At 39.9% G+C, this 21,063-nt stretch overlaps 1 protein-coding gene across 3 annotated transcripts in view; it reads left to right on the top strand.

The window, feature by feature from the left end:
- Positions 1–2,183: 2,183 nt before the first annotated feature.
- Positions 2,184–21,063, top strand: part of ESYT2 (extended synaptotagmin 2) — an 89,770-nt gene continuing 70,890 nt past the window's right edge. For 2 of the 3 annotated variants that reach the window (XM_075045500.1, XM_075045492.1), the window contains exon 1: positions 2,184–2,795. In XM_075045500.1, the coding sequence (XP_074901601.1) occupies positions 2,433–2,795 (363 nt within the window). In that variant the 5' untranslated portion in view covers positions 2,184–2,432. The remainder of the gene's footprint in view (positions 2,796–21,063) is intronic. The other variant, XM_075045509.1, reaches the window with a different exon arrangement.

Below are 21,063 nucleotides of genomic sequence, written 5' to 3'. Positions count from 1 at the left end.
ACAAATTCTGTATCCAGCTCATTTGCAGAACACACACCGAGACATAAAGGAGAGCAGAATAAGATGCAGCATATGGGAAAGTGTCGTTGGCAAACGTCAAGTTAATTCCATCACTTTTTTTTTTTCTCATTTTGAATTTTCATTTTGGTTTGTTGTATTCTGCTTCAGATACTGTGAAGCCAGATAGGGAAGTAAAATGGAGCAATGGAGTCCAAGACTGAGAAAAAAGGGCTTGAAAAAATGAGAAAATATTAATAGTAATAGAGGAGCCAACATACAATATGGCCATTTGTACTAGGTGTTGCTGAAACTCGGGAGTGAGGAGTTCACAAGAAAGTCTATGTAAGCAAACTAATTAGAAGAGGAATACAATAAATGCAAAGAATCACCCCCACTTAATGGTGTTTGATACTACTGGTATCCAAAGGGGTCACAGAGTCATACTTGATACCCCCAGTTTAAGGTGACAAGTTTTTATAGGGTCTTATGCTGCCCTTCAGCCCCCTCACTGTTACAGCCTGTAGGTGTTTTGAGTTCTCTAGAAGTAAAGACCCAAAGTAAGTAAACTGTCATTTCAAAGCTTGGATTACCATATAGTTGTAAATTGTTGATTTTGTTACTCCTTTTTGTATCATTTGGTAGTTCTGAATTTTCATCCGGACTAACTGGTGGAGAACATACAGTGTCAATGGTAAGGAGGGAGTAAAGAAGAGCAACATGAGTCTATGGCCAGAAATTGTTTTTGCTTAGAGTGGCACATTGTATCTGATTGCAGGCATGGAGGGAATTTGGAAAGACGATAGGACAGAACACCACATTCAGTTGTCAAGATATGGATTCTTTTTCCAATTCTGCCCTGCAGCACTGAGCAAGCAACTTTCTCTTTTGTACTGTTGCCTTTCTGACTTTGCATTTCTCTGGATATTGAGGTAAGGCTGCTTTCCCTTCTTAAGGAAATGAAGCTTATGCATCTTTCCTTTTGTCCATTTGTATGTGTTCTCATAATTTTTCAGCCTATTGGCTAAATTCATTCTCCCCTCTTCCCTGCCTGCAAATACTAGCCTTATAAAGTCCTACAAATTTAGTGAAAACTGGCAGCTGAAGAGAGAAGAACCCTCCTTCCCACCAAGTGAAAGGTTAGCTATTTAAAGCCAAAAGGAAAAAAAAAACTGGTAAATGCTGAGTTTAATCAGCGACTGCATACTAGCAAACTGATTAGCACGCAGCTAAGGACAAGCAACAGCCACCCCTTATGAAACTGGTGGTTACATTAAAATTATTTTAAAGATAAAGGAATGGGAAGAGGAATGATGAGGGAACCAGGTGCTACTGTGACAAAGGGATACAGGACACAAGCCTGTAGAAAATCAGCTTTTCTCGTTGCATGGATCAGGGCTTGTGTAATCCCAAGATCGTGGGTGCCACCCGAGGTACTCCTGTGTATTAACCAGCTGACAGCAGAGCCCGCTTTATCCGAGGTTGTGCGAGCAAAGCTTCGTGAAACACCTGTTGTGACCAAGGAGTGGAGCGATGGGCCTCTGGTTCCTCTGAGCCATTGATCAGTCGGCCCTTTAATAATGTCCCTCAACAAAGAAAAATACGAAGCTTGTTACTAGCGGGTGCAACAGGTAGAAGCCATTCAACCGCACGCACGACGGCAGAGAACGGGGAGATGGTGCGGTTTGCCCCCGAGGGAGCACACACACACGATCGCCTTCGCGGTCCCTAGTGCCTCGGAAAGCGGGTTCCGCTTCGTGCCACCCACCCAGCGCCCGTTTCCTTCTTACGGCCCCCTGTTGCCCCCCTCGTTCCTGCGAGGCCAAGCAGCGGTGGCCGATACGGGCCACCGTTGGGCTGGCTGCCCCCAGGCGAACCGGGGGGGGGGGGGGGGGGAGTGTCCGAGGCGACGGGTGTCCCGGCGGCAGCGAGGAGAGCTCGGGCGAGAGGCGGCGGCGACGATCTCCTCCCGGCCCGGCTCCCCTCGTGCTGGGCGAAGCCGCGCTTCCTGGGGCAGGCCTGGAAGGGAAGGGAAGGGTGAGAGGGGAGGGGGGCGGCGGGACGGCCGGCTGCCCGCCCGGGGCGGCGGGAGGGCGTTGGTGCGCGGCGCCGGGCGCCAGCAGCGGCGGCTGGGGGCCGAGGCGCCTCCTCGCGGTGGCAGAACCCACCCCCTCACCCCCCGCTCCCCTCCCCTCCGCCCACCGCCGGCGCGGCCGGCACCCTCCCCGCGGCGGCCGTTTGGGCCGGGCCGCCCCGAACCCGGAAGCGGGCGGCGGTTGGTGTCGGTGCGCGGTGAGCGGGGCCGGGCGCGGGATGCGAGGCGCTGCCCTGCCCCCCTGCCCGCTCGCAGCCAGCGCCCGAGGAGGAGGAGGAGCAGCAGCAGCAGCACCAGCGGGAGGAGCGGCAGCAGTAGTAGGAACCGCCGCTGCGATAGCATGAGCGGGGCCGCGGCTAAGCAGTCCCCCGGCGCGGGGTCCGCCACGGATCCCGCCGCCGCGGAGAAGGCGGCGGCGGCGGCTGGGGACTCGGTGCCGGAGCCGCCGCCGCCGCTGCTGAGCGTGGACGTGACGGGTTTGGTGTCGCAGTTTGCGAGGAGCTTCGTGCTGATCTTCCCCGTGTATGTGCTGGGCTACCTGGGGCTGAGCTTCAGCTGGGTCCTCATCGCCCTGTGCGGGCTCTTCTGGATCCGCAGGCACCGCGGCGGCAAGACCTCCCGCCTGGGCCGGGCGCTCGCCTTCCTGGAGGACGAGGAGGAGGCGGTGCGGCTCAGCGTCTCCTCCGCGGATCTGCCTGCGTGGGTGAGTGGCCAACACCCTTCGGCGCTTCCGAGGGAGCAACCCGCGCCCGGCGGGCAGCGCAGCCGCCGGGCGGGCCGGGGCCTGTCACCTCGCCGGGAGCTGCGTGACGCCCACCCCCGCGGCGGCCCTCTCCTCCCCGGGCCGGCGGGGGGAAGAGCCTCGCTGCAGGCCGGAGCTCCTGAGCCGGCCTGGAGCGAGGGAGCGGGTGAGGAGACGGCATCTCCCGCGCCCCTAAGCTGCCGGTCCCGGCTTGCCAGCCCCCTTCGAGACGCGGCGTCGCCGGACGCGGGCAGGCGGAGGGACCGTCCCTCCGCCGGACCGGCCTGTCCCCGCGGCCCGCCCGCCCCGGCGCGGCCACCTGGTCCGTTAGCACTCGCGGCGGCCGTGCGGTGACAGCCCCGCGGCGGTGAACCTGTCGTGGCCGGGGTGTCCCTCGCAGAAATAAAGTTTACCTCAGGGCTTGGGGTTTTTTTCCCCTCAGACGCCTGTGGCGCCCACGACTTGGATGTAGCGAGGTCTCTGTGGCGCACGGCAGGAACCTTCTCTTAAAAAGTTGATATCGGAGGCAGGCAAAATCGGGATCCTAACGGTTTTACAGTTTTCAGTAAAGCGTTACTTAATAGGGAGTGACATAAAAACGCGGCGGTGTATCCGGCTGCGCTCAGGGTCGTGACGCGAGCACTAAGGTGAAGAGGCTGTCGTGGCCTTACTTGTGCATTGCTGTGAGTGGTTTTAAAAGGCTTTCTTCGAAAGTGGAGTCTTCCTTTGTAAGTTTCAGGCTTTCTAATAAGTCTTTAAAACTATCATTATTAATTTTTTTAGCTGAAGCTCAGCTTCAAAGTTGAATACTTTTCCTTTGCAATTTTTTCCTTTGGAGGATTAACAGTTTTTTACATGTGGCTGGCAGCCAGCCACCCGACAGTGTCAGTGCTCACCCAGGCCTCCCTGTATGTCCTGGTCTGCCCTGGTGATATGCTGTGCAGAGCTTGCTGCTCTCTTAAGTCTTCATACCTGAAGTTTGGAGGGTTTCTGCTAAATGTTTCTGTGTGATTTCTTTGTTGACTACTCTGCTCAGTAATAGCCATCCACATCTCTGCTAGGTACTCTTTGCAGTGACTGTGCATCGAGCAGTATTGCAATGATAAGTATCCAAATAGCTGTTTTCATGTGATGAAATTGCTGTACCTGATATGACCAGTCCTAGCTCTACTGAGGAAGTTACAGGAGTTCCAGACATCTGCAGAGAATGTAGTGTGTAGGTGTTAGATGGGAGTCTTTTTTACTCCTGTTTCTAAACGTCTTTTACCCAGGTTCTAGTGGAAGATCATAGTAAAAGCAAGGACAGTGTTTAAGGGAGATGAAGTGGTTTTACTGCTTGAAGCTGAGGCATGAGTCTTAAATAATGTGGTTAGTAGCTCTTATGTTAGGTCTATGTTCTTTGGTTTTGGTTGTTTTTTTTTTGCCTGTAATCATGCAGCATATAATGGAAGTGTTCTTATTTGATGCATTTACAGTTAATTAATTGAAGCTAGATTTGTTGTGGAGGGTTGTATATAGTAACTGTCTGCTGGTAGTTAAGCAGTAGATAGTCAAGCTTAGTGCTGTGTGTAAATTTTACTTTAAGTCACAATTTGTTACCTTTGATGAAATGGCAATTAATTCCTGTGTGGAGTTGTCCAAATAACTAAAGATATAGAAAGGGGCCTCTTGACTGAAGTCAGAGGCGAAAAATCACAGAGAGGAATGAGTGCTGGCTGCAAATGCCTGCATATCCTATGGTATTACGAGAAAGCAACTGATCAATATGCAGGGTTTCCCCCAAAAGTGTGACCTTCAGATAACACCAGTTGGCAGCGTATTGTAAACCACTGTTGTTTTTTTTTTGTGGGGTTTGTTTGTTTGTTTTTCCCACTTTAATCATGTTCTTAAATTTTAAAGGTCTTGGTTCTTTTCTTTCTGCTGACACATATGCTATATTCTGGAAGTATCACGTTTCCAAATAAATGTAGCTTCCAGATGAAAGGCAGTCTGGAAAATAGAAGTCTTTGGAGAACTGAAGGCGCACTTAAATCAAAAGTGGTCTTCAATGTCCGCTGTCATAGTCATTAAGCTTTATATGAGTCTTTTTGCTGCCTCCATAATGTGTCTTGGAAAACTGCTGTTCTCCTTACTTCTGCTTTATGTGTGTTGTCTTGGAGATTCATGGATTTCAATCATATTTCAAATAAGAGCTACTGGATGGTATATGGAGCCTGGCATCTCTTTAATAGGTATCGAGTTTATCCTTCTCAATGTGAATTCCAAACTGGAGTATGTTCCCTTAGTTTCTGGTCAGGGAAATAAACTTTAAATTACTTGAGTAAGATAGTGCTAATTTATTTAATAGTAAATTTATTTATTAGGAATAGGAAATTAATTTATTTAATAGGAGATTTAATAGGAAATTGTTTACTCTTCTGGCACTGAAACTGAGATGTAATAAGCCATTTTTCAACTAAAATTTTGTAACATCCCAAACATTTATCTGATGTGGTATCTTTCTGGGCTCTCGATTGGAAATGAACTTTAGGTGAGCAGCAGTGTATGTAAGGTTCCTCCCCTCACCCCCACCTGCCTTGGCATTGATTGCTGCTTTAGTGATTCATGTTAAGTATTCAGTAATACTGCATTGAGTTAATAATTTTTAAGAAAGTGGTTATTGCAGGAGTAATGAATTAAGATTTTTCTGCTAGCAATATGCTCAGCTACTATTTGAAAGTGATACTGTTGTGCTATCATACTAGAGTTCATAATGTTAATTATTAGTTTCCTAAATTAGATTTACTTCTTTTATAAGCAGGTGGTTATACAGTAGGAATATTCTGCACTGTGCATGTAAGATGAATTAATTCAACATGAATACATGTTATTTAAAATGTCAACACTGAATTATTTAAAATAAATATGTATATGCTAAAAAATATTTCGTTTACTGTCTTAAAAGAATAAGATCTGTACTCATAGACTTGCTAACATGTAGTTGTAGCTCTGCTGTGTGTTTGGAAGATGTCACTGATTATATGGGGTGGGAGGGAGCAGAGGTGGGTGCTTTTCCAAGTCATTTAAAACTAGGCAGTAGAATTTACAATGAGAGGATTTAAGATCAAAATGGTCTTCATTTAAAGTCGGCATTTCCCCTTTCTTAGCAACATTTTTATACACTAGATGTATTTTATACTGGAATTAATGTCATTAAGATGCAAACATATATAAGGAAAGTGGCAATTTAAGTATTACTGCTTAGAAGGTAGGAAACCAGGACTCTCAGTTTTTAAAGGCCAGGTATCATGTTGCCTTTTATTTTTAAAACAGTAATGGAATTTCATGATGTGAGTGGTATAACAAATTTACTTTGTTCTTTCTCAGAACAACCAAGAAAGTTCATCTAATTTTGCCATTGTAGGGGCTTTTGGTTGCTTAATGTGATACGTATAACGTGCCAACATATCATGTTCAACATCTTTTTGGATAACTGAAACTTCGACTCGTGTTTTCTTCAACATACAGATAAAAAGCCATGCTGATTATTTTTTCCTCAGATTAATTGTAAATTTGGCCTGGTACCAGGAGCTGTATCTGTGTGCAGTCTGTCAGCAATCAGCAGGAGACCAAAATAGGAACAAATTTTAGCATTTTTAAATAATTGATCCTGAAAACAGATTTAGACAATTTTCTTTGTATCCCTAACCATGTATTATACAGAAACTGAAACACTGTACATCACTGTAGTGAAAGTAATGCCATGTTAAAACATTATTTACAAGTCTGCAGTAGCATTTTGGGTCCTACAGAGTCGACTGAGTTTCTACTCTAGTTTGGAGTGACTTACAGTTTTGTTTCTGTTGTTTTGTTTTCTAATCTACTTAAGGTAAAAGGAAAAATCTGCTTGAACCTAAATAGGTGTCTAGTCACTTTTTTAACTAAACTGTTTTACAAGTTCTGTTGTAAAGAAAAGTGGCAGATCCTTTCCCTTGAGAAGCTGTATGAAATTCTTGCAGACTGTGAGTATTCTGAATTGCCATTGAACTGCTATACCACTGCTACACCTATAGGGAGGAGATAATGTCAGCATGTACCCTTTTTACTAGATGCTGATGTATAGGTACAATAATCAGTAAAATAATTATCAACCCATGTTTTGTTGAGTGTTTTTGCAATGGTGGTGTTCAGTAAAGCATAACTTCAGTGGTAGTTGAATGTTGTGTAAATGTTGAAAAAACTGCTAATGTTTAAGGGATGAAAAACCATTCTGAGTAAAAGCAGACTTCAGAACACATGTCTGAAAAAGGAAATTGTGATTTATAACTATGAAATTATTTGTATTTAGCCTTGTGTTATAATAAAAGATGCATACATACTTTTTTTCCCCCTAAGCCCTTCCATGACCTGCTTGACAAATACTCCAATTATATGGTTAGAGCAACAAAGACTTTGGTTTTTACTGATATTGGGAAGGCAGTGTTTGTAGAAGAAAAATGTTTGGGTAGCTCTTAACTGCAGGATCATGTCCTGTACTGTGTGACGTCTGCGGAGAAGGTTGAGGTGGTTGCTCTTTTATGTGTATTTCATATGAAGTTTTCTTAATGATGTAGAATCAAACTTGCTAAGTGGATCTTTGATAGTTCAGGACAGGAATCTCCAAAGAATCTCTGCTGAAAGGTGTTAAGTATGTACTCAGTAAACCTGATAAACAAGCAGACTTCTGCAAGACTGTGTGTTTTTAATTGCCATAGAACAAAAAGATCTTCCTCTTAACTTCTAATTATACCTTTGGTTAATGCTGTTATTACTGTAGCTGTAGGTGGGGTTTTATACAACATACTAAAATATGAAAAGGAAGACTGTGAGGCGTTGTGACACATTCTTCTGATCCTTTCTCCAAATGTTAGTTGAGCACGTTAGATTGAATTTACTGAGGAGTGATTTTATAAGAAAAATTACTTCCGTGTACAGCTACTTAATGCTAAGCTGGATCTAATCAGTTTATATGGTTAATACTGCAGATGGCTATATACTCTAGGCTGCCAGCCTGCATCTGGAAAGTATGAAAGAGTGTGAGTAAGAATAGAGTAATAACTTGTGAGTACTTAAAAACTGAAGTCCACGTACTTCTTCTGCCTGATTATTTTCTTTCAAAACTGCCTTATGTTCTAGGTGCCTCATAGTGTATGTATACATACATATGTGTATTGTGTGATTTTTTTTTTTTTTTGTGGTTAGGGTTTTTTTGTTGTTGTTTGTTTTTTAAAGAAGTTTAATTTGATTCAGTATTACTTCTTGTAGTCAAGAAGGTAACCTGGGTGACTTTCTAAGAGTACCCCATAGTTAAGCGGTGTGAATGATGGTTTTAGGAATGGAGAACCAGAGGAAAAAAAAAAGGCATCTGTGTTGGACAGTTGATCATATCTTCCTGTCTCTCAAATAAAGTTTTCAAATTTATTGTGTTAAAACTATGCTGAGATGATGTCTGTCACATAACACATTCTTTCACGTAGTGATGTGGTAAGCATCACTATTGATTCATATGTAAAGATCCTTTTCCAGAATATTTATGGTAGAAAGCCACGTGATGAACTGACATTTATGAACATGATATGAAACTACTGAAGAAAAATATTATCCTGAAAGTATTAGTATGCTTCTTGAACTGTTTTTAGGTGCCACAGGCCTTCTAAGTATGTATGTATAATACATTCTTTTTTCGTATAGCAAATGGATATTACATAACAGTTACTACTGACTTTCGGGACTACTGCTAATGTGTTCTTTAAATGTGCTGGTTTTCTAAATAGCTAAGGAAGATGTGTACAAGTCTCTTTAGTTTTGGTTTTCTTCTAATTTGCATTTTAGTCTGCTAGTGTTGTTTCCATGCCTAAATAGTTCTGCATATAAGGGCTGGCCCAGCTTTAGCCAGATTTGAAAACATGGGAGTCATAAAGATCTTGTCAGTAAAGGCTGAGGTTTTATGGAAGAAAAAAAAAGTCTAGAGTAGCAGTCGACCTTTTCTGCCTCTTCTACAAGATTCTTTTCATTTTAAATTACTCCTGCTTTTTGAGATTGTTGGCACATCACATCACAGACTGTGGTTGGATATGCATTCTAAGATTTCCCCCCCCCCCCCCCAATACACATGAGAGCCTGCTGGGAAATAGGAAGATGAATCAGGGTTATTGTCAAAACATTTTCATTGTAGCTTTTAGTAATAAAAGCCTGTTCTAGAAATTTTAAGTATTCTAAACAGTTCTTTGGTGTCCTGTTCTTTTATTTTGTTTCTGGTAAGATAAAAATCTTTGACTTAAATAATTTGATTTATATTGCAGTTTATCTCCTATTCATAAAATCATCAAAGGTTCTCTAATTGGTGAAATTGCCTTTAGCATAACTTCTTTTGAGCTTTGCAACAGTTTTGTGCTGACCATATGCCTTGTACTGAATCTGAGGTGTGGCTTTGTGGAAGTTGTTTTTAAAACTTATTTCAAAATATGAAGTTTGAAAACAATGCTATTTTTTAAATATCCTCTGTAGTGTCTGAAACCAGTTTGTCAGAGCCTTACAGTAGTATATCAGCTTCTGAAAGCAGCAGTTAATGATTATAAATTAACCTATGCCATTGATTTGGTGTGCTTCAACATGTAGGTACAAGGGAATCAAAGTTTATGATCCTTCTGGAAGGATTACAGGAATAAGAGATTTTGTATGAGACACTGGCAGTTCTGATACAAGAGTTTTTTGATCTTTGAAGTCTCATCTTTCTCTTTGTTTTTCCTTATTGTTGGATAATATAAATTAAATCTGATACTACCCTTTCCTAGGGAAGTTTAGAATGGACACTCCACCAGCAGCTTTGGAGCTTTTCTGTGGCCTAGCAGGGGCCAGCTTCTGAGTTAAATGTACCAAGCTTGACAGGCCAGCAGAATTTCAAATGTCATATATGTGGAGCTGCTTTTGTGTGTTCAAGGGAAATACTCCACCACTTCAAAGAATTACATCCTTATCTTTGACTGGTGTTTGTGAACACTTAATGAAAATAAAGGATATACAGAGATGGAGTAGTCAACATAGAATCAAATGTGAATAAGAACAGTGGGGAAACAGTATTTTTGAAAAGAAGAGTGGAGAGTGTTTTTATTTTAAACAGCTGTTTGAATTAAGTAAATTATGAAACGGAACTATTTAGGGAGGTCTGGCATTTTATCATTTGTATAACTTTTGGATCATATGGCACTTTGATATTTCTGGGTAAGATTTGTTTCAGTTGAATGAGGAGAGAGTTCTGTAAAGTTTAGAAAGAAAATGTTGGATGGGGAATAAGAGGGAAGAATCAATCAAGAATTTGCTAAAAGTGACTGCATGTGAAACGGTAGAAGGCAGTTGCCAGCTTGATGTGTTTGACAGAGTTTGTAGTTGTCCAAGATGGCATGAACTGACCCAGGACCCTTCTTCAGTCCCATTTGCCATGCACAAAATGCTTTTCTCATTTTGCAGCAAAAGAAAGAGAGGATCTGGACAGCACTTGCATTTCTTAGACAGTCTTAATACCTTTTTTGAGGAAGCCTTGGCTGCTTAGGGGGTGAGACTAGTTCTGTTGGGGCAAGTAGGGAAAGATGATAGTGTAGTTAAAGATGTGTGTGTATTTTTTGAAAATAAAGAGCCAACTTAAATTTATTTTCTTTCTGGCACTTGCCACCTTCTCTGTGTTTTGGTTTCACAGATGTTGTTCCTTTTATTATGTTTTTAATGTAAATGTTGTGACTTTTCTTAGCTGGCAATCAAAGTATACCTCATAAAATGGATCATCGTCAGGCCTGGAAAGTGAGGTTATACAAACTTGCCACATCAGCTAATGGAGTAACTGATAGCAATAGTAAGTTTCTTCTCCATTGGCTAGAATTAGTCCAGATTAAACGTGTTTTATAAGGAAGTTTCATTACAAAAGTGAGGTTCAAGAATCCTGAATCCTTTCCTGACTTTGGAGGCATGTGTTCAAAAAGTATGCTGGCCTTGCTAAATGCATTCCATTTACCTCAGCTTCTCAAGATACTTTGTTCTGATCCCTTGTTCCTTAACATAGCTCTGTATTTCCTTTGAGTCTTTGTCCTTATGGCAGGGTTCAGGTGAGGAGCAGTTTCCCATGTCCTCTTGAATCCCATTGATGTGGTGCCTGGGAGGGGGAGGAAGAGAGGCGCTCCTCAGCCTTCTTGCAGAGGCATTTGATCCCCATCCCCAACCTACTTCTAGTTTTTATGCCCAATAGCTTCTACCAAGCTTTGTGTACCAGTCTTTGTTAGACTGGTGGAGTTCTTATTTTCTTTGCCATTTAAATGGTGCAGCCTTTTGTTTTGTTCTGTTTTGTTCTATGTGCTTCCTGTGATACTGTTAAAAGTTAGAGGAGCAGTGAGAATTTTAAAGCTTCTTCCTACTAACAGTTACTTATTCATGAGAATATGTGTAAACAGCATCCCTAAATTTTATTTGTAGGCTTTTCTCTGCATTCACATATGCTTGTTGCAGCATTTAATAGTTAAAGAGAACGATTCTGCAGTTTCAAAACAAAGTAAATATGTGCTCCTGACAAAAAGGGTTTTCTGCATACAGTTGCATTTTCCCACTGCCTTCTTGTGCCAGCATTAGAATTTACTTGGCCACCTAATTGTAAGTTTTTTGCCAGGTTTAGTGTTCAGCTGGATCAGTTCCTTGAGTTCGTTTACTGTGCAACCACACAAGTGCTAGAGCCTACAAAAAGAAGGTTATGGAAGCCCATGGTCAGGTTTAAAGTGAAACAGAACAATAGCCTGCATGAAGAGGACCTTAGAAAGAAGTGGCAAGTAACACTGCTGAGGTGTCTTTGTGGGGAATCAAAGTTTGAACTTGAGCAGTTTATAAGATCAAGTTGCACGTCCAAGTTCTCTTATAACATTTCAACAGACCTATTAACATACTTAATCATTCAAACATACACACTCAATACTTTGATCCAACTTAAATTTGGCCTTGTTTTTTGTGCATGGTTGGATCAGATGAGCTCCAGAGGTCCCTTCTTCCAACTGAATTATGCTATGATTTTTGTTTTTGTTTTAAGCTGTAATTTAAATTAGCTTTCAGTCTCCAGTTGTGGCTTACAAATGGTAAGAAACCTTTTCTGCATAAAATACCAGTATTTGCTTAACTATTAAGTGTACTAGCAGGAAAAAAAAAAAGATGGCTATATTGAGAGAGGTGTTTTGTGGGAGGTAGTGAGACTTTGTAAGTCATTCAGATGCCTGTCAACTAAATAGCTAGTATTAAAATTCCGTGCAGCAAATTGCTAAAACATACAATTTTTTTAAATGGAACTCCTGTTATATAAATAACCTTTAGAAGATGGGTGTTCCTGTATGATGAGTCATTGCACAAAGTTTTGTCTGCTACAGCCTGATAGGACTACAAAATTCTCCTTAGGAGTTGAAAATTTGAGACAGGGCTAATGGTTTTCAGCTGAAGCAGTCTAGAATTATGTTCCATGAAGTTGTTACTAGAAATAGGAAACTAGTTTTACTTGGCTGAAAATAACTGTCATATGACAGACAAGCATTACATTGTCATTTGGCTGTCCTTATCATATAGCAGCATGGGTCAAGTTTACATTAGTTCAATTGCAAGCACTTTCACCTGAGATATTTATATTTGTTATGTAAATGGCATACCTTTTTGCATCTGTTTTAATGAAGACTTTAATTGAGAGGGTCTAGTACAGACTCTGGCACTGTTGTTTTCATAACCTTTGTTTTCATTCCTTTGGTTAGATACTGGCTCAAGTGAATAATGCAAACCGACTGAAATAGTTTCCTTCGGGAAGATTTTGAAACATGTTAACACCGAATGCGAAATTAAATGTATTGACAATCCATTGCCTTGTATCCCATCACTGTCTACCTTAAAAGGAAGGTGGGAAAAAAGTGGGTGAATCTCTAGATATGCAGTATCTTCCTGTTTCATTTTTAAAAGTAATCACAAGATATGTTGAAGCATGAAGGTAGCTATAAAACCTTAATTGTTCCGATTTGAATTAATTGTGCAGTATTATGATCTGCACTTCTGCTCTTAAAGTTTGTGAGTGTTCATTTTTAAAATAGCTTACTGGAAAAAATGGATTGTTGAGAGGAAAACACTGTGGGGCGGGACTCAAATAGAACGTACCAGCTCAGGAAGCTCATAGTTTAGTTTGCTTTATATTTAAGCATTATTACTGCTTCTTTGTAATACATGGTTCTTCATGCCTTACTTCAGCTCTGCATAGCTTTATATAAAAAACTGTATCTGTGCTTTCTCAGATGCCCTTCTTCACATAGCATATTCTGTAGACTGTTAACTTGATCAGCTTTGAAAAACAATAGTGAATAAGTTTACAACTTTATATCCAAAAACTCAGCAAAAACTCTTGTGGCATTCTTCTGCAGGGAAGACTATTACAAGACATGCTCTGAGCTTTTGTGCGGGCTTATCGAGCAAACTTTCAGGACTTGTTGGTAGAAAATTTGATCTGTCTGCGTGTTTCAAGCAGACTGTTAATGTAATGAACTTATGATACTTCAAATGAGGAAATGTCTTTTCTTAATCTGTTAATATTTCCTAGTCAGTAAGCTTGCTGGTCCAGAATTTTGAAAATTTGTAATTTCTGTTGACGCAAGTCTCTTCCCTCCTCCCCCAGTCTATTGATTCATCTTGTTAATTGTTGAAACTAGAATGCTAAATTCTCTTGTATGTGTGGCTAGGAAGTTGTCTTAGTCTAGTAATCAATTTTATGATGTAGACTAAATTTATATTTTCAAATGCTCTGTTCCTCACCCAAAGACTTCCTCCTAAAATACTTGAACTAGAAAAAAGAACACTTTCCACCCACCCACCCTCTGCCAGTTAAATGTCAAATAGCAGCCAGGAAATGATAAGAGTGTGTTTCAGGGGGGAACAAAAAAACCCAGTGTTAAGTCATCTGACTTGTATGTGTTATAAGAATATTCAACAGTGATTAATATATTAGTTTGGGCTTTTGCAAGTGGTGGGTTTTTGTTGTTGTTGGTTGTTTTTTTTTTTTTTTTCTTTTTAGGGTGTATTAGGTACAAGTACTGTGTTGATGTGAGTGTGCCTAAACTGTCCATGTTCCTTTGATAAAACGTTTTCTTACTTCTGTCTTGTTCGTGTAAGTCTTTATAATGAGAATTTTCTACTAAGTTTGGCTATTTATAAAGCTTTTTAACAACTTGCATATAACATGTGCTTGTCTTGTTTTCAGGTCTTAGCCTAGATGTATGATAATAGAAAACGTATTTGCCAGAAATTGGTTTTTTTCAGTTCCTTTGTGTTTTGAAAGTTTTGGAATAATAGTCTGAAGTTTCTTTCCTGTATGTGTCCTATCTTTCATGAGTTCTCTAAAGTGAATAACAAAAATGTTACCAATCTGTTCACTTTGTTACTTTGATTTATCAAAAAAAAACCAGAATGAAGTTAGGGTTTTTTGGTGTTTTTTTGTTTTTTTGGGTTTTTTTCCTTTTTGGTTCATTAGAGTAATCCCTTACACACAGAGCTGTAGTGACAACTTGAAAATAGATTTGATTTGTAAATCCTTTTTTTTTACAAATCAATTTCTCATATAAGAATACAAACTGTAATTTTACTATGTGAAAGATGAGGAACTACAAAAGTGTTCTTTTAAAACAGTAATTCAGGGTTAAGTGATTTGCTTTCAGCACACACATGTTGTTATTGGTATATGCACTTCCTTTATACTGAATTTTTTGGTTTTCAGGCACTACTAGGAAGAAAGTCTGTTGTACTAGTAACACCATAACAATACTTCTGACAAAGCTGTCAATGGAAGTAAAAGTGTATATACCTTAAATTAGGTATTTTTCCTCTTTTTTTAAAATTATTGGGTTGGTTTTTTTTGCTAGTGCTTAAACCTCCGTTGGATTTGGGGAGAGGGTCTGCACCATGTTGTTCTGGATATTACAGAGGAGTGGGAGGGAATTGTAGTGGGCAGTTCTTGTTTGGGAATAAGTGTACACGGGACCATTAAGGCCTAATGGACAATTTTTGAAGATGTTCAAACATTTACCTGGGAAATGGGTAATAGGAAAACTCGATGAGATACCACGGGACAGTCTGTGTTGTTTCTGGCTGAAGACATCCAAATTTACACCTTCGCTTCAAGTGAGTTTGGTATTTGGGATGTAGAACATTTGGCAGATATTTTGTAAAACTTCTTTTAGAGTAAAAAGTGGAGGCATTTGTGCTTGAAGTGGAACTCTGCTAAAGGGATGGAAGTGATTGTAGCTTTTACTTGTAGTTGCTTTAAAGCATTTATCCTTGACTGTAATAACATTGATTCACATCTGTGTCCTCAGGGTGCAAGCTGAAAAACTGTAGAATATCATTTAAGCTTCAATTTATTGGAAAGCAACAGAAATGTATCCAGTTGCCAGAGTGAGGAGATTAGTTCATCAGTGTTCCTAAAATTAATGGGTTTTAAGCTTTGACAAATCACTTTGGAATTTCCTCTCCTGCAAAGTTATGATTCTTGATTCCCATGTAACACATAAGCTTCTAGTTTAGATGTAACCTGTAAGAATTTACAAGGTCATTTGCTTTCTTGCTTGAGACTTGCAGTGCTTGGGGAAATGGTTTTTCTTTTTGTCAACCTCAGTCATCTTGCGGGTTTTCATTTGTTCTAGTTTCTTGTTCCAACAATCAAAGTGATGAACGCCAGCTCTGCTTTCTGCTGCGGTGATTGTTTGCATTGCCAGGCACATGGAAATAACATTGCTGTCTGTCATACTCTAGCGAAGAATGCAATGTATAAGTAAAGCTGTTACATTGCAATCTCCCACTGAGTAAGTGAAATGGAAAAAATTTCTGATTTGGAGCAGCTCAGATTAGTCAGTGACGTGGGATTTGAGATGTCACTGTTTTAACAGAAAGTAACTATATGAGCTCCTGTATATAAGAGAGAACATTGAGAATGAGGCATTGAAATACATATCCTAAAGACTGTTTAAATTTTATCCAACATAGTTTAAAAATTACTTTTAATTGCAGACATTTCCATAGACAATTAGATCTTCAACTGTTTAGTTAAAACAAAAGTCTTCAATTTATTTAGTTTAAAACAAAAAAAGAAGTGTCATAGGTGAATGTTAAGCTTGCTTACTATTTGATGTCCTAATAATGTTTCAAATACATTGAGCAGTCAGGCCTGTATCAGATGCAGCAAATCATATAAGGCAACAAGAGTGGTGGATTTGATTTCATCATCCCTTTGATACTGAAAAGAAATAAAATCCTTGCTTTTTTCCTCAGAGGCTAGTTGTACATGGAAAGGCCGTTATCAAATTCTTGAAAATACTTTTTTCAGCTGGAATGATATAGTTGCAAATTAACTGCTATTTATGCAGATCTCTGAAAATAACTGTGGCATTTTACTCAGGGGTTTGGTTTCGTTTTAACTGTCATCACTGCATTCTTCTGAAGTCAAGTGATAACTTTTCAAGAAAGCTATTACATGTGATTAAGAGCTGCGTACAGATCTTAGACTGCTGAAAATATCTGTTAGTTGTACTGGGCTGGGATTCAGGCCTAAACCAACACAATCAACTGTAAAAGCCATTAAAAAAAAAATCTATTGCCAATTAGCACACACAATGAAGTTCTCTGTAGCAAACTGAAATGTAGATTCAGCCTACTGAACTTGGGCACCTCATTGCAGAGATCTAAGTCTCTTTCTGCCAGCTGTCTTTAGTCAGTGAGAAAGGATGAGCTGAATTTTTTGCAGGAGATCCCTTTTCTCTGTATAATAAGAACCTAGAGTAATGAGGTCACAACTTCACTGCTACTTTTTACGTGCCTAAATTTAGCAAGGAATAATGTGGGCCACAGCTGTTAGATTTTAATTAATACATGTAGTAAATATTCTGTTGTAGAGCTCCTAAAAAATTATTAGCGCTGTGCAGCAGCATCTGTTGCAAAATCTGCTGACAGTTTAGGAGCTAACAGTGACTTGGCTGCATATATTACTCCCTGCATGTGCACAGCCATTAACCTCTCCTTCAAGAGAAGTGCAGGCTAAGGAAGGTTCTGCTTAGGAGCAGTCAAATAAAGTGGCATAGTTATTCTGGCATTGCCATGGGCAAGATTTCTTGAAGCTAGATTTTAGGGAACTGATCGACTAGGTGGTTGATTATTCGCAGTTCAGGCAGTTGTCTTTAATTGACAGAAATTTCTTTCAACTTGTAGAATTAATATTCAGTTTATTTCTAGGCACAAGGTGTTTGGTTTCCACTTAGAGCTAGAATTTGCTGAACCTAAATTTAGACATATAAGTCCAAATTAATTTGAGATTTTCTTTAATACAGGCATCTCCAGAGGACTCTATCTGACCATGGGAGAAATGTTTCAGGATGTCAGATGAATCTCTCTCCAGAGGCCCTTATACCTGTCTACTAATAATATAGCAGGTGTAGAGTGACTAGATTATTCTTGGACATGTAACAGATAGAATTTTGAAAATCAGAGAAGAATAATTCAGCAATTGCCTACTGATGACCAATATTTGAATCTTTAAAAAGGAAATCTTTGAAATTACTGTGAAGCCATATATAGGTAAAAGGGGTTGCTGAGATGTAAAAAGAGTTTTCCTGTTGTGAACTGCAACCAGGATCTAGTGGGTATGATCTGATTATCTCTGTTCTGGCTATACACTGTGCAAATATCCAAAGTGGGACGGTAGGTGTGGATTAAAATGAAGATATGGTGAGCTTAAGTATCAGTTGTAAGCAACTCGGTCTTTAAAGACTCTGTTGTGTGCTTAATGTTATGAGTCAATTGTAGGCTGTATGTTTATAAAGTGACTTACTACTGCTGTCATTAATTAAAGTAGTATTGATTTATGATGGCTATTTTTACTGCTAAATTGGGAAGTGGAAGAACATAGCCTGTTTGTAATGGTTGAGACGAGGTGGCAGCTCTGTGCTGCGTTTATAAAAGGAAAAACGTATCCAACTCTTTTTTTCTTTGCTCTTGCTACCTCTCCATCCTGTCAAACACCCAACAGTTCCAGCAGTCTAATGCTGGAACGTTCCTCCTCTGCATCCAAGAGAATACCGAATCTTAATCACTCAGCTACTTGCTACCCATCATGTGTTTGAAGGGCAGTAGCTGCCTTTATACAAGGGCTAGTTTCACTTGTGGGTAAACATCTCCATGCAGACACTTGCTGAGCATAAGCAATGGCTGTGTGTATAGAAACAAGTTTTTGTTGTTCAGGTCAGCAACTGTGCACACTTGATTGGGCATGCTACCTGGAAGTAAATTGATGGTATTATTGAAAATCTTTGGTATATACTCAAGATAGTAGTTCTTCCACAGTTCACAGTGTTCTACAGAAGGGCTGGTTTTGTAACTGCTTGTGTAAAAACTAGAGTATATTCTTTCAGAAACTATAGGAATTACTCTCTAAACGTATGCAAATAAAATAAGTTAATTTGCATTAAAAGCAGAGAAATTTAAAATAGAGTATCATTTAAGACGTATATGGCCAAACGTTAAACTTCCCAAACAACTGGGGAAAGTACATTCTTTAGTTTCCAGTATTGTTTTAAAAAATAGCTTAGCTTAGAAAGAGGATTTATATTTTTTAAGGGTTTATGATCACTTTCTTTCCCTGTTTTTTTGAGATGGAAAACCTCTTTAATAGAGGCTGGAGAATGTTTTGATGTAGAGCATTGTAAGACAACTATTTTGAAAGACAGTATCAGTGATGGTTTGCAGTCATAACATGAGAGAAAGTGCCTGTGTCTGCAGGAAGCTGGAATCTCAGGGGATGTTTCCTGGAACCAGGGCCTGAGGAGTTTTGGTAGGGTGAAGGGGAGCATTGCAAGCTGATGACTGGGCTTTTTATTTAGTCATTTGTATTTTTGTATTTACTTTGTATTTTGTGATCTCTTAAAAGATGTCATCTTCTTGAAACTGTCAATAATTAAAAAAAAAAAAGGTCAAATGTTGGTTCTAAACTCCAGATTTCCTACTTTCAACAGTATTTTTTTTCCCTTGGCTTTGCTGATTTGTAAAGACTGGCATGGAAGGATGAGTGACTGAAGTCAAAGGATCAACAGGACTGTCAAATATCTAGGCATGTTTTAACTGAAATATTCCAACAAGTAGTAGTGCATTGGAGAAAAGGTACTGCATGCCCGTTGGTACCCATTTACTCATTTGCTTCAATTCTACTTGAAGGGCTTTATCTTCCTTTTTGTAAGCGTGGACTTCATTATGTTGCAAACTCAGAGGTGCCTGCCAGGCAGTATTCATCTGTTTGCGGATGATCATAAATCTTGTAGTGCTGTGGGTGGTGTATTTTGGTATTGAATTCACTTTGTGATGAAGATTATTGTACAGCTCTAGAGAGACACTGCAAGCGTACTTTGTCCTCCTACTTGTTCTGTGTGTAGTCCTGAGCAGCAACTTCTGTAAGCGTGAAATTCTGTTTATTTCAATTTTTTTACTATTTTTAATGAAAATTGAGTTCATCAGTGTCAATGTTAAGTCTCAATGCTGGGCTGTCAATCTGTTTTTAATGTTGTATTTGTCTTAGGCACTGTATCCACATTCCAGGGCAAAATTGTGTATGTTGTGTCCACTTGCTGAAGGATTCTTCCTCTGAGCCTGCTGAATTCATAGGAGTTTTGCAGCTGAGTTTACTTGGACCAGCATTTTACCTACTTTTCTAATTCCAGAATAAAAAAATAAAACTTTGCATTTATATATGAAAACCTTCTTCTGACCTTCATACAATATTTTTCTGTTGGTGACTGTGTGGCTGACAGAAAGCATTTGTCTTGCGGGAGATTTGCAACTTGCTGGATGTTACACTGTACAGATGCCATATGTGTCAATCTAGTAGCATAAGCATGCATGTTTTCCTCAGAGGATGTGGTTTCAGCAGCGTCCTTTCCTTCTGCAGGTTTGATTTAAGTACACTTACTCTGCTTTTTCTAAAATGGCTTTTTGGGTAAGAGGTGCTAAGCTCAGTCATGGGACAGATATTCCAGCTGAAAGATTGGCTATTGAAACAGATCCACGATTTGTATGAATACAGGAATTACAAGCTGTGGGCACAGATTGAAAACATGCTTGTAAAACCTTTTCAGTATATGATGAAAATACCTTTTCTACTTCAAAACCAAGTGATATTGCTGGGTGCGGATTTGGTGGGGATTTTTATTTTGAACATTATCTTCTGTCAGTCGAAGATTTTTTTTCCTCTAAAGTATCTTTTATTGATAACACATAGAATCAAAATAGTAAGACTGATATTTAAGGATGAGGATAATACTTAATTTAGTTGGGAGGCAGTCTGGGTTTTGGTTCCACCTTGTAACTCAAACATACGATGTAGCATACCTAAGTTTAGAAACTTGTTTTAGCAGGGAGTGCTTCAGTGTCTTTCCTTAGCAACCCAGCCTACCAAAAACACACTGGAGTTGCCCTTCCTGGTCTGTATTGAGGAGTGGTAGCAAACTCTGGTTTTAAGGTGGAGTTTATAAACAGCAGTGTGATAATGATGCCTGTAATTGCAGGGGATTGGAATTCAGTGGTCAGAGTGTTTTCCAGTTATGTATTTCATTGGTCTCGTATTTTCAGCGTGATCCTGCGTGAGGACAAGGGCTGCCCTAAAAATCTAGAGCATCAGTTTTGCCTTAAGTAAACTTATCTGATGCAAGGGAATTCATAAAATGGATTTTTTTTTTTTTTCCCCAAGGGTCTGAGCATTTTTGAGGTAGAAGGGGTGAAGGAGGATGACAACAGATGCTGAGGGTTACAGCCAGGCTTCGCAGAAGCTGAGAGGATATTCAGGGAAGGATGACTCTGTAGTACTACTTTGTTTCCTCTTTTTCCTTAGACATCACTTCTGGTTACTGTGTTAGCCGGACCTTTGATCTTGCCTAGTGCAGAAGTTCCTATGCTATGTGTTGCCAATGAAATGTGTGATATATTTTGTCTATCTTTTTCTAACAGATAACACCATACTGTATTCTGTGCTGAAACACAATCCATTGAGGGGGACAAAATTGTTTTAGAGAGGATAGAGAACAAATGTCATAAATCTTAGAAATTTTAGTGTGCACCTGATTATTAGAAATATTGAGATTTGTAGAAGAACCTGGTATAAGAATCTGGTTAAATGCTTGAATTGAAGAAC

Source organism: Buteo buteo, chromosome 2 (assembly GCF_964188355.1).
Source record: "Buteo buteo chromosome 2, bButBut1.hap1.1, whole genome shotgun sequence".
NCBI lineage: Eukaryota > Metazoa > Chordata > Aves > Accipitriformes > Accipitridae > Buteo > Buteo buteo.
This window is presented reverse-complemented; position numbering and strand designations above follow the sequence as displayed.